Source organism: Tenrec ecaudatus, chromosome 1, assembly GCF_050624435.1.
Source record: "Tenrec ecaudatus isolate mTenEca1 chromosome 1, mTenEca1.hap1, whole genome shotgun sequence".
Lineage (NCBI taxonomy): Eukaryota > Metazoa > Chordata > Mammalia > Afrosoricida > Tenrecidae > Tenrec > Tenrec ecaudatus.
Window position 1 is genome coordinate 98,307,620 of NC_134530.1, and position 13,321 is coordinate 98,320,940.

Genomic DNA, 13,321 nt, shown 5'->3' on the forward strand with positions numbered 1-13,321 from the left:
CAATGAGAACATTGTTTCGCAGGCTTTGTCCTCAGGAACAGTCGCAGGGCATATGAGGAGAGTCCAAGGAGCTGCAGAGACCCGTGCTCCTGAAGGAAAGGGGTAGTAAAGATACACAGAGGCTATTGTAACTGGTGCTGGCTGAATGTAAACAAGGCAGCTTCAGTTGCCACAATTCAAGGGCAGTTCAGGTAAGAAAAGGTAAAAGCAAAACAAAATAACCAAAACAAAGGTAATGCAGCGTAAAAAAGGCGTTTTAAAGAGTTAACATTCTACAGGGGAAGAGTCTGAAGATAAAAGGTTAACTTCACTTAGACTTTGACTGTCTACCAAATATTTTTAAGTGAAATTTCTCTAATAATAGATCAAACATTTGTTTGAATTTCAAAATTCCACTGTGGCTTGGCACTAAGTTACATGCTTGGCAACCTCAAAACTCCCATGTCCTACACACACACACACACACACACACACACACACACACTCATAAGAAATAAAACCATATTCATATTTGAATATGCTTTTGTCTTAGAAAAGTTAATGAATTCAGGGGAACGAAAATAGATGCTAGAAATAAAAATGTGCTTACTTCAGCTATTGTTAAATTATCAAATGTAAATGTCCCTTTTTTTGCTGGGTTTCATGAAATATGATAGTTAAGCAAACTGAAGTTTTAAAGTTAGCTGCTTATATGTATTGTACAAAGGTACTTTTGGCCCTTAAAGGTTATTTTCCTACATTCAGCAAAGTTTTTAGTATATTACAAATTTTTTATTGTGACTCAGGTTTTGTGTCTAAATGTAGACACACATATGTAGGTATTTTTCTTTGAACATTTGTTTTGCACGGTTATTGAGGTGAAACAATGTCCAGGTATGCAGGTCAACTGACCTTTATAACAGATTAAGGAAAACATTTGACAAACACACACACACACACACACACACACACACACACAAGTTTATTTCTTTGAATTTCACTGACCCAGCCCTAAATGACATATTTAAAGTTTAAAAACTTAGAAAATCTGATGTAATTTTTTGGGAAAACAATAAAGCTCTCAGGTAGAGCATAAAGCAAATCTCTTATTTGCTAAAATGGAAATTTATTTTCAGAATGTATTCCTGAGGGAAATTTTATTTTCAATACTTGGAGGGACTTTCCACTCAGAGGGTTCTCTAGCCTCAGATGTGAAAAGGCGGCTCTCAGTTCAGTTCTGTCCGGAATGTTGTGTGTTAGACTTCATTGTAGGAAATTTGGTTTTAGCTTTGATGACACCTAGTGTCAGTGGAATGCAATAAATGTTTAAATACATCTGCTTTAAGGAGGCAGGGCATTTCCCTTTAACATCTTTATATTTTTCTCTTCAAAAATGTGAGCCTCACTATTTTCAGTTTTGAATGAATAAAAATATCATGGATGATAGAAAAAGCAGGGTTATTTGGGGTGTTTTCTGGTTTGAAGAGTCAACCAATTTTCTCATCTTCTGTGTATACAAAAGCCTAAAAGGTATCATGAATCTGATACTATCTTCATATGAGGAATATTTTTCAAGGTTAGTTGAAAACCAGAGGCAAAGCTATGTTGTTTATAAATTTCAAAGACCCCCACAAATAACCTTGCAAGAGTAAGGTTTGTAAGTACTATAATTTTATTTTTCTTACTTTGTATACCCCCATCCAAATGTATATAAGTAAACCATAATATGAAGTATAGTCTCTTTCTATTCAGGAAAAAAAATTGCTACTAACAAAATGGAACTGTTAAGAGTTATAAGTAAAAGGATACAAAATACTAGGTCTCCACGCTTTCTTTGTTTGCAAAGTACACGTGAAAATTAGTTTTTCATCATAATATTATTTGATAATTGATAATTCGACCCCAGTTATTTTTGGACATGATTTTTCTATTATTATATAAAGCAGCTCTAATTCCACCTATGTAAAATGTTTGCCATATACTAAACACATGCAAATTTTGTACTTGAGGTCATATAATTGATTTGGTGAAATATTTCACTATCCCATAAGTCTAGTAAAATTCCTACACAGTGATGGAACATTAGGCCATTATTTTAGAATACTGAAGACAGTCTTGGTTCCACAACTTCGCTACCATATGTGCAGTACAACAGTGACATCTTAAGGCTAAGGAACCAGAGCTCTGTTAGTGAAAGAATTTGAATTGGGATCTCATCTAAAAGAAAGTCCATTATATTATCAAGTAGGTCTCAAGTTCATAATATGTGATTGATAGATCTTTTTAAGTGCTTATTTATCACTTCTTTTGCAGTTTTTGTGAACATTTTAAAATTTGCATTAGTAAACACTAACATCTTACATAGACATAATGTATATGAATGCATGCATTTCACTGCGTAGTTTATCGACACTCCCCATGTGAAGCTTTTGTGGAAGAAACAATGAGCCACAATAGTATGGCAAAAGAGGCTGAATCTTTATCATTGGGGCCTTTTCTGTCTCTTTGCTAGCCTAGGTGGCTATATAAAATTCGAGAAGAGGGTGGGGCAGGAAACACCACTTTAACATTTAAGGTTTTCTACTTGAGTTTACTCTATCCAATTCAAAACAAATTGCTTACTTTAATAAAAATTTTACCATTTTATAAGAAAAATTAAATCATGACATGTTGAACTGAAATGGCTGTATTGTAATTAATATTTTGAGACAATTGTGATTTTGAGCTTAAATTATAAATAAAAATTGCCATCTTTTGTATGTGTTACAAAGACTGTATCACAATGAACAGTACTTTAGTTGAACTATTTATTGATGTAAATAAAACTGAAGACATATTTATTACTTTATTAACATAGGTTGTGAATGTACTTAATGGTTTTTTTTGCAGTATGAAACCATAATGACCTTGAAAGCTGCTTCATTTTATGTGCACATAAGTTCTATGAATCTCTAATTTAAATTTACCAAATCAGTGGAATTACTAACTTTGCCAGTTAATTTGCAAATGCAAGCTGTACTCTTCCAGTTTTACTTTATGTACTGACACTAATGGGTAAAGGTGTAAATGTGACTAGAATGCATTGTGAAGATGCTTTCTGTAGATACTGAACACAGGGACTACAATAATGCTGTGCAGTGTATAGCAGAGCCATTTTTCGGCTTTGGTGTACTCAACTTTTTCAGTATTTAAAAAAAGTGTTTTGAATAACATAAAAGTCTCTTTATTGTATAAATAATAAAATGTCACCTTATTGTAATGTGTCTTTTGTTTAATATCAAGGCTGACTTCTTAATCCATCACAGAAGTGTTGTATGAAAGAGAATGATTCTTTTAACCATAACAAAGATTGCAGTTAATATCTGAAAAATGTCATTTTTACTATGACCACGTAGGACTGATCTTTATTTGCACTGCTTCTTTTCATAATATAATCATGTTTCAATCATCCAAAAGCCATGCAAACTAGCCATCTAAATTGATATACATAACATTGAGTAGACTATTTAATAGAATCTAATGGTATTACAATGACTGATTAGCTTGTTTCTGATATTTTGGTATAAACAAAATAATTGAACATTTGATTCATATTACATCACTATATCAAATTCCCTTTTAGAAAATTACCATGACTATAAGTTTGACTTATCAAGATTGTATGCAAAATTTTAAATGAGAATACTAAAGGTAAAAAGATATACAAGTCATATTAAAAAACAGAGTAGAATAGGTATACAATTAACTGCTTAGTAGGTATTTAAACAAAGTACATTAATAGGTTTCAATGCAGTATATGTTACTAATTGTTTTCTGCTGCTGTTATCTAGAGAATTAGTAAGATAAATTCTTTACTATGTTTTTTTAAGGGACAAAAGGCATTTTAAAATGGTCCCACTCTAGCAGAGGGGAAAATATGCAACTCCCACCTCATTAGCAATCTTGAATGAAAAATTACTAGATTATCACATGAAAACAGTAATAAGATGTCACAAACCTCATCAAGTTTTAAATTAAAAACCGTGACAGAGATTTTAACAACATTCTATTTTTTCCATCAATAACTTTATCCAGTGTAGTACCTCTAAGCATTCCCTCAATGAAAGGGATTGACACGGAGGTTAAAACAACGGGCTAACGCATCAGAACAAAGGGGAGAACGGTCCAGAACCACGTGGTGGTCCTTGCTTTTGTACATCGACTTGCCATGAGTTAAAACCAAACTTATGGCACCTAATAACAACAAATAAAAACACTTATTAGCAATTTATAAAGTAATTTCTTAAGACAAGGGGAAATAACCACCCAATAGCAAGAACAGAAACATTTTAACAAGATTAAAACAAATCAATTTTGGAACTGATTTTCATAGCTATTGTGTAATACTGCTTGATATGACTGAACTATGGATGATATATCTGCAATAGTGCCTACTAAAGTGGTTTGAAAAAAACCAAAAAAATTAAAACAAAAAAACAGTAACTGTTGATTAAAATCTTGTACCAAAACCTAACCACATCACATAAGCTCTATCCTGGGTAATGAAAAGGCTTTTTTTAAAGCTAAAAAAAAAACAAAACAGTACTTAATAACATTCATTTTTATTTATATTTATAATAGAAAGGTAGAAATTAGGCAGTCTTTTCAAGTCAAGTGGTCATTTTATATGTAATACAAACAGAAATGGGAGCACAAAAAGCTCATTTCTGCAAAAATGTGTTGTCATAAAAAGATTCACATTAAATAAAAATTCATTTTTGAAGAAACTGCTTGCTATGTTGTAAGGGAATAAAAGTGAGTAAGCTAAATCTGGTGCAAAACATTTAGGACAAATGTATGAATAGTACACATAGTTATCACCATTATAAATGTACACAATACCTTAGAAAAATGTTAAATCCTTAACAATGTAAAACTAACCCATGGCCGTGAGTACTGGCCAGGCCAATGACATTAATGGCTAGGCGATAGATCAAGTGTGGCACTGAGTTTTATGAGGATACTAAAAGAAAAGCCTTCTACCAATTAACTTGGCCAAGATTACAAAGCATCTCCAACTTAAGTAGGAATTCGGTCTCTCAAATACTCCAGGATAGCAGCTGTTCCTTTCATTAATATGGCGGCTCGAGGGACTCGGAATGGATTTCCATCTAAGAGTAATGTTCTAAACAAAAGGGAGAAATTGAGAATTTTAAAGTTTCCAGTAGAGAGAGGTTTTTTTCTTGGTTTATTTGCAATAGTAAAAATAAAAATTGTACTCCCTCCCATTTAGTTGTTCTTTTAAAATATAAACACTTAAAGAGAGAGATTTATAACTACAACAAAACAAAACTCATGGTCTCTCTTCATTTCCTAACAACAGTCTGTGGTAAGTGGCATGAACATTCCTGTTTCATAGGTGAGGAAATACAGACATAGGAAGAGACATTTCTGAACCACATCGCCACTAAACAGTGGAACTGGTTTTGAATTACCTTGACGAAGTCTTTTTTCAGTCTTATAATGACCACACATTAAATGGCCAAATTGGGTTTACACAAATATCAGAATGAACAAAACGATAAGACCATAATGTAAGCATGCTGTAGGGTGAGGTCAGAATTGGCAAAGCATTCTGTTCACTTTCTCACTGAAACACTGCTACATGTACTACTCTACTTGCATGCTCTAAAATGGGGGCTGATTTCAGATTTATTACCTTGTTGCTTTACATGACTAATGAAATCTCTTCCATTTCAAGAGACTTTTTCAGTAATTTTTAAGAGCCTAAAAGAGGGAGACAGATGATGCTTCCCAAACCCCTAACCAGTGACAGTCTCAGAGAGTCACAGGGGCAGTTTTACCCTGTCCTATAGCATCTTCATGAGTCAGCATGGACTTGAAGGCCGTGGTAGTAAATGTTCAAACAAAAGTCAAAGTACTCAATCCACATTATACACCGTATCTAAATGTTATCTTTATAACTTTCTATGTGCACTGGACATTCTTTTCAAAACTTATTATCTTAATGTCTAGAGAAAGCGTATATTAATTTGTCTCCTATGATCTACCACTGCAAATTACCAGAGCAGATGCTAGTGCTGATGCCCACATCAAGCAGAACATGCCTAATAGTTTATATTTGCTTAACAAGCAGTAACTGGGTGCGTAGTATGCTCCAGGCACTAGGATACCCTTTTTTAAAGGAAGATTCAAAAGTGGTACACAAATGAGTCCAAACAAAGAACTGAGAGAAATCAAAAGAGATATTAACTCTGCTAGAGAATCAGGAAGGTTTTTACAGGTGATATTGAAATACATTATTGACGACAACAGGGTAAAGGCATTTCAGGTTCACACAATAGCAAACTCAAAGCATGAGAGAGCCCATGCTGAGATTAAAACGGAAATGCTAGCAGTCTATACTCGGATTTTGTAAAATTCTACATGCAAAATTGTGGGGTTTGTATCTCCCTGACATTTTTATACAGTAGAGTTTCATGCTACAAATGATGAGAAAATGCTAGAAACAGCCAATTACTTTATTTAAATATACGTAACAGAAAGGAGCTTCTAGGAGTTCAAGAAAAAACGGATTTAAAAGACAATGGAATCTTTCCACAAACTTTTTGAAGTCCCCTTGTATAAGCAAAGCAAAAAAAAATATCTTTGATAACATTTTAAAATCAGAATTTGGATTCTAGATTTTGTTACCTGTTATTTTTAATAAGATCTTAAATTTATAACTTCAAGATTATCTCCTGCAAGATTATCTTCAACAGGAAAACAAACACAGATACACACACGCACACACACGTGCACACAAACACACACACACCCCTCCAGATCAGAAGAAAAGCACAATTACCTTAAAGTCACACAATTCCCGAGCTCTGGGGGGATTTGTAGGAGGTCATTATTTTGAAGGTCCAAAGTAGCAAGATTTTTCATCAACTTCATCTTCTGAGGATCTACAGCTCCAACCTGATTGTTACTAATCAGAATGGTTTCCAGTGCTGGGATGCGATATAAAACTTCTGGCAGTATTTTGAACCTATTACAAGAGAAGCAGACTACTTAAGTATATTGGAATCAAAGGTCAAAATTGTTTCCACAAATAGACTGTCTTCAGACTGATATAATGAGGCAATGTTTTCTTTGGTGCACATTATTTTATATTTGGTAGTAAGTTTTACGTTTCAAATTTTACCAAAAAATGTGAAAGGACACATTTTCTCACACAGATATAAATGCTGAGTGGTCAGATTTCAAGTAGATTTTACTTTATAAAATAAAAATTTAAGCCTCTAAAAAATAAATAAGTAAAATTTTAAAGAGCCATCAATTTCCCCACGCTGTTTTGTTCACATGTAGGAGCAAAAGAACTCCTCTTGAGAGTCTCCCCTTGCATCCATATTTTCTTGGCTGACTTTTACGTCATATGAAACAGAATCATTGGCAATATATTAAGTATTTTTATTGACTAAGTAAAAAACTAGAGCTTTATATTGTGCTTTGAATGAGTATTCCAAAATGAATGCAGTTAGTTCTAAAAAAGCTTAGGATAGGTTGCCAGCTAGCCTGTCCAAAGCGACTGTAAACATGACACACAAGATGGGGCTCACAGAAGTACTAGGAAACTAACGCAACATCTTTGAAGACCCCTTTAAAGACAGAGGCGAGCAAGATTGCAGTGTGCACGAGGCAAACTGTTAGGAGCCCTGGTGGCAGGTGAGTTAGGCCTGGCAAACTACAAGGTCAGCACTTAGAAACCAGAAGGTGCTCCACAGGAGAGAAGAGTTTCTTCTCCCACAGTTACAGCTTCAGAAACCCACGGGCACAGCTGTAGTCTATCCTCTGGGGTTGCTATGAGTAAAAACTGACTCAATGGCTACAAGTTTGACTGGGTTTGGTTCAGGGGGAAACGGTTGCCTGGAGAAGACAAGATAAGGACAGGGTAAAGGAGAGCCTTTCCCTGTGGTCTTTCCACTGCCTCCTGTTCTCCTTCCATTGAGACAAAGTAATCGTGAAAGGTAACCTCAAGGCAGCTCTGAAGTTCCAGTGAGAAGAGAGCGTCAATGATCAGAAGGAGAGATGAGCTGAAAGGCCCCTGGATACTCTCTATTCTTCTCTTCACATAATTATAAAAGACACAACTCATCCGTTAAAACAGAAGTTAGTATTCAACTCTGCCCTTTCCCCCAGAGACTTTACTTACCAAAGCAAGCTCAGTAGGCAGATACAGGCATTCTCAAATAAAAATTAAAAGTTGTCTGCAAAGTGCATATATCTTGAACTTGAAAGACAATGATAATATAATCTATGCCCAAGAAAGCACAAATAGTGAAGCAGAGAGAACAAGAATTACAATAAGCTTAACAACTATTATAGGAAAAATTTAAAATTTGAGAAACATAGGTCAGAAATAAGGAATTATAAAAAAGAACTAACTAGAGTTAGTATATAAAATCATCATTTTTAAAATAAAGACTTCAAAAGCAGTTGACCAACATAACATATTTATAGACCTGTCAATATTCATCTAAAAAGAATCCACAGAGAAAAGAATAAATTAATAAATAAGAAAAGGAAAGATTTGAAAATGTAATGATCAAGAAATTTCCAAAATTGAAAAGACTATTAGTATGCCAAGAGGGTGGAACTGACAACTAGAAAAGGGGGGGGGGGGCAGGTATGTTACAGCTAAGCCCCTTTCCTAAAGTTGGTGCTAACATTAACTGCTGTTACCCATGGTTCCCAGAGAAATATATTACCTGCAAAGAGTAACAAGCAGGTTGCACCAGCCTTCTCGAGGGCAACAAAACAATAAACTATTTAAGTGTGTGGAAACAAAATTATTTTGACCCTAGAACTCAACCCTCTGCAGTAAATGGTAAATAAAAGATATTCATAGTAACCGATGATTCCATAACATTTACCACATAACGACTTCTGTCCTAAGAATACTTTCTGAGTGTGCAAAATGAGTCACCCAGGAAGAACCATAGAAGCATAGATGAGTAAAGAACAAAATGAAGTCTACAGTATCTCAGCAACAGAAGCAAACTGTATCAACCTAATTAAACAAGAAAAGGTGAAAAGAAGAAACAGAAGGTAATTATGAAACAAAATAAGATGGAAAATTAAGTACCAATCTAACAGTAATTCAGTGTAATGGGCTTAGCCACTCAAGATACAGAGATTCTGACACTAGATTTAAAAAGCCTGGTAACAATGTCCTAACTGCATCACATTGAAAATCAGACAATTCAGAAATGTTAAGAATGGAGGAATGGAAAGGAGACAAGGCTATGCGGCACTGTCATTGGACTATGAGTCCAAGGCAAGAAGAAGAGACGTTGAAGAGGTAAACTTAGAAAGGGACAAGGAAACGCGATAGAGCAACCTATCGGCTGGGTGGCAATCGTGAACCACATGCCCTAATAGCAAACCTTCAAAAAGCGAAAGAAACAATTTGACAACTATAGAAAAATTGATAAAACTACGACAATTGGGGATTTTAACATAATCTTTTCAAAAATTGAATAAGGGGAGGGGAAAAAACCAATGACAAGATTTAAATAGGATTATTAAAGATAATTTGATTTGTTCTATTGACAGAAAGAAATCATACCTAACACATAGAGAATATATGTTCTTTAATAAACTCTGAAAACCAAACTCACTACCATTGAGTCAATTCCAACTTATAGTGACCCTGTAGGGTAGGGTAAACTGCCCTGTGAGTTTCCAAGACTATAACTCTTAACAAGCATAGAAAATCTCGTCTTTCTCCCACGGAGCAGCTGGTGGTTTCAAACCGTTGACCTTGCAGTTAGCAACCCTACAAGTAACCACTATGCCACCAGGTCTCCAGAAAAGCTATGGGAGAATCTTAATAAATTATATGGAATCAAATTATACAGACAATATCCTATATAATACAGTTAAATCAGATACCAATAACAGAAAGATTAAATAAAAGACTCCTATATTCGGATATGAAAAACAAAAACTAAAATCACAAAAACTCTTAAGGATGAAATCTAAAACTTCAAAATATTTAGAGCTGGATCAGATATAGATATTCCTTAATGTTGCAAAAGTTAGCAGCTACACACGTAGCAATCATCACATACAAAGGAGAAATGTTTAACCATACTTTTTTTATCAATGCAATTGTACAGTACTGGAGGTCCTTCAGAACGCAAGAAGACAGTAGAAAAGAAATAAGAGGTATATGAATTTAAGGGGGTGGGGGCACTGTCCTTATTTACAATACAACCAGAGAGTGATAGTAGGTAAGTATAAAGAGTTTCGACCGAGAGTAACTTGATATGATTAATACTGTTTGCTGTTAGGTGCCATCAAGCCACTTCTGCCTCAGTGTAACCCTATATGCAACCAAACAAAACACTGCATGGCCCTGAACCAAGCTAACAATTGATATGACTGAAATGATTAGAAAAAAATTTAAAAAGAGGAAGAAATGCGAGGCAAATAAACAGGTGACCATAACAATAATGGGAATCTACAAGGGGGTACCAAAAAAAATCCAGGAATTGTGCAAAGTGGAGCAGCGCTTTGTAGTATGCAACCTTCCTGTTAGGTGAGCATTGACGAATTCGCATCCACTGGTGTCTCCTGGGAAGGTTCTCTTTGGTCACAGTGAATTTTTTCATAAAAGTAGTTTCACTCAAACCTCGTTTTGTTTTGTTTTGTTTTTTGTGATGGCCAATTTAAGAGAACAGCATGCAGCTGTAAAATTTTGTTTCCTGTTCCAGAAAAATGCCACAGAAACTGTTCTGATGTTGAACACAACACACAAGCACAGTGCGAAGGGAGAAACTCAAGTGTACGAGTGGATTTCTCATTTCCAAAAAGGTGAAATGTCAATTGATGACAAAGCTCATTCTGGACTTCTGGCAACTTCCCGATCAGGCAAAAATGTTGACTTGTAGAGCATCTGGAATTTGTTCCCCAAATTCAGACTGTTAATCAAGCTTTCTATTTAGAGGTTCTGAAAAGATTGCCTAACAGTATGTGACCAAAAAAGGCCTGATTTGTGGCTGATGGGGATCTCTGGTTTTGCCACCACAATGCACCTGCTCTCTTGCCCCACATACCTTACTAACTTGACCTTGTTCCACGAGATGTGTTTTTTGTTTCTGTGAATGCAGAGGAACATGAAAGGACAGCGATTTGACAATATAAGAGGTGAAGAAAAAACCAATGAGTTTAAAAATGCTTCCAAGAATGGAATTGCAGATTTGACATATGTATTTAGTGTAATGGAGAGTAATTTGAAGGTGATAAAGCTGTTTTGTAAAAAAAAATTTAACACATAGCTTTAAAAAAATTCCGTTTGGGGGAGTATCCCCTCCTATTCTTCTAGCTAATCATCAATACAGGCTGATACTGGCACATAGCACATTCTGGCATCATAAACAACAACAACAACCCTGGATTTTATAATTCAGGGCACAACAATCAGAATGAGTACCAGCATATTCATGTGAGAGTTCCCTGTCCCCAAGTCATCTTAGGATATGGACCACTCAGATGAATGCCAAAACATATAAGGAGCTGTATCATAAGAGAGGAATCTTACATTTCAGGCATCTTAAATAATAGGCAGGAAGCATTCCTACTCCTTGCTCTGTAGAGAGATATTGTATTGTCCAGGTTGCAGGTAAACTTCCTGACTACTTGCCCTGGTGGGAGACCATATCCCTATTTTCCAAGGCAGTTAACTACACAAGCATGCTTAAAAAGACAGATTAGAATAAAGGACTATTAGGGCCTTACTCAAAAATCTATAGAAATGCAAGAGATCCATAAATTGTTGTCTAAAAATAGTAGATGAATAGGTAAAAAGAATAGATGAAAAATGAATATTAAAAACTATAACTTTTCATAGTCCATCTCAACAAATTTTTTAATACCATGCAGCAATTCAATAAGCATGCTTGGTCCACTCCTTCTTCCATAATTCCTTAGCCACTTTACCAAAGGTTTGCAATTCTCTCAAAAAACAAACAAAAAAAGCCTTGCCATTGAGTTGATGCCGACTCGTAACTCTTTCCAGGAGCAGAAAGTCCTGTGTGTCTCCTGCAGAGCGGCTGCTGATTTAAAACTGTGGACCTTCAGCTGGCAGCCCAACTCATAACCACTACACACCCAGCGCTCCTCAAGTCTCTAGTTTTCCTTTCTTCCTCAGAAGACGGCATTTTCCTTATCATTAGGAAATTAAATCACATTAGGTATTCAGTCTCTTAGTTTCTGGTTCACGTAAGTTTGCATTTCCATCTATCGTTATCCTACATGTGCACATCTCTGAACCGGGTTCAGAGTAATGGCTATCTTTCCTTCTTTCCAAGGCTGATGCTCTAGATGAGTGGTTCTCAACCATCCTAATGCTGCAACCTATTAAATCAGTTCCTCAGGTTGTGGTGACCCCAACCAAGAAATTATTTTCATTGGTACTTCATAACTGTAATTTAGCTACTGTTATGAATCAAGTGACCTCTGTGAAAGGGCCCTTTGATTCTCAAAGGGGTCGCAACCCACAGGTTTAGAACTGCTGCTCTAGATCATAATTCTACCAACCTACAAAATAATAATATCCTATTAATTACTACCTCTCTATCTGTACTCTTCCATTCTATTTGGTTACTGCCAATAACAGATATTTATTTGTGTTTTCTGCTTTTTATACACACATCTTCTTCTTCGGCTCCCACACCCCTGATCTAGGTCCTTTGCTGTATAGTCCTATTTCCTTTCCTAACAAAGTTTCATTCATTCAACAGCAGTGCCAAGGTTCAAATGACATATGACAACCACACAATTAACAAATACACCAAATAATTGCAGCCTGTGGCGAAAAGAAATAGGACAATATAATACGAAATAACAAGAGGGAACAGTAGTAGAATTTTCAGCTTCTTCCAAAATAATGGTCTGGGAGGATTTTTTTGTGTGTGTGTGTGTTATCCAAGTGAGTTTTATAAAGGATAGAAGTAGTTTCAGGTGTTACGGTAAAGGGAACGAGAGAGACAGAGAGAGAGAGAGAGAGAGAGAGAGAGAGAGAGAGAGAGAAAACGCAGCCCTGCCGTGCTGAACTGTGTGTAGGAGCTCGGTCTGGAAGGTTTTTATGAGTTAGAATTAAGTAATACTTTTAAGGAAATGGGCAGTAATCATTTGAATGGAGGACCAGTTAATAGACTTCTAGCACATGTGCAAAAAGCCCTAGAAAGGAAAGAACTTTCTGATTTGGGAATGGCCAGGTGGCCAGTCTGTAACACTGAGAGAGAGGGTAATGGTGTTCAGTGATGCAGGAGAGGTTAGCAGGTAAGATGGA

The 13,321-nt window shown here is 35.5% G+C and overlaps 1 protein-coding gene across 1 annotated transcript in view; it reads right to left on the minus strand.

Annotated features, from left to right (window-relative positions):
- Positions 1-2,846: 2,846 nt before the first annotated feature.
- The window catches only part of LRRC40 (leucine rich repeat containing 40), a 69,233-nt gene continuing 58,758 nt past the window's right edge, over positions 2,847-13,321 (minus strand). Inside the window, exons 14-15 of the mRNA XM_075557290.1 lie at positions 6,827-7,012; positions 2,847-5,143 (exon numbers count right to left, since the gene is read on the minus strand). Coding sequence (XP_075413405.1) covers positions 5,038-5,143; positions 6,827-7,012 — 292 coding nt within the window. The 3' untranslated portion in view covers positions 2,847-5,037. The remainder of the gene's footprint in view (positions 5,144-6,826; positions 7,013-13,321) is intronic.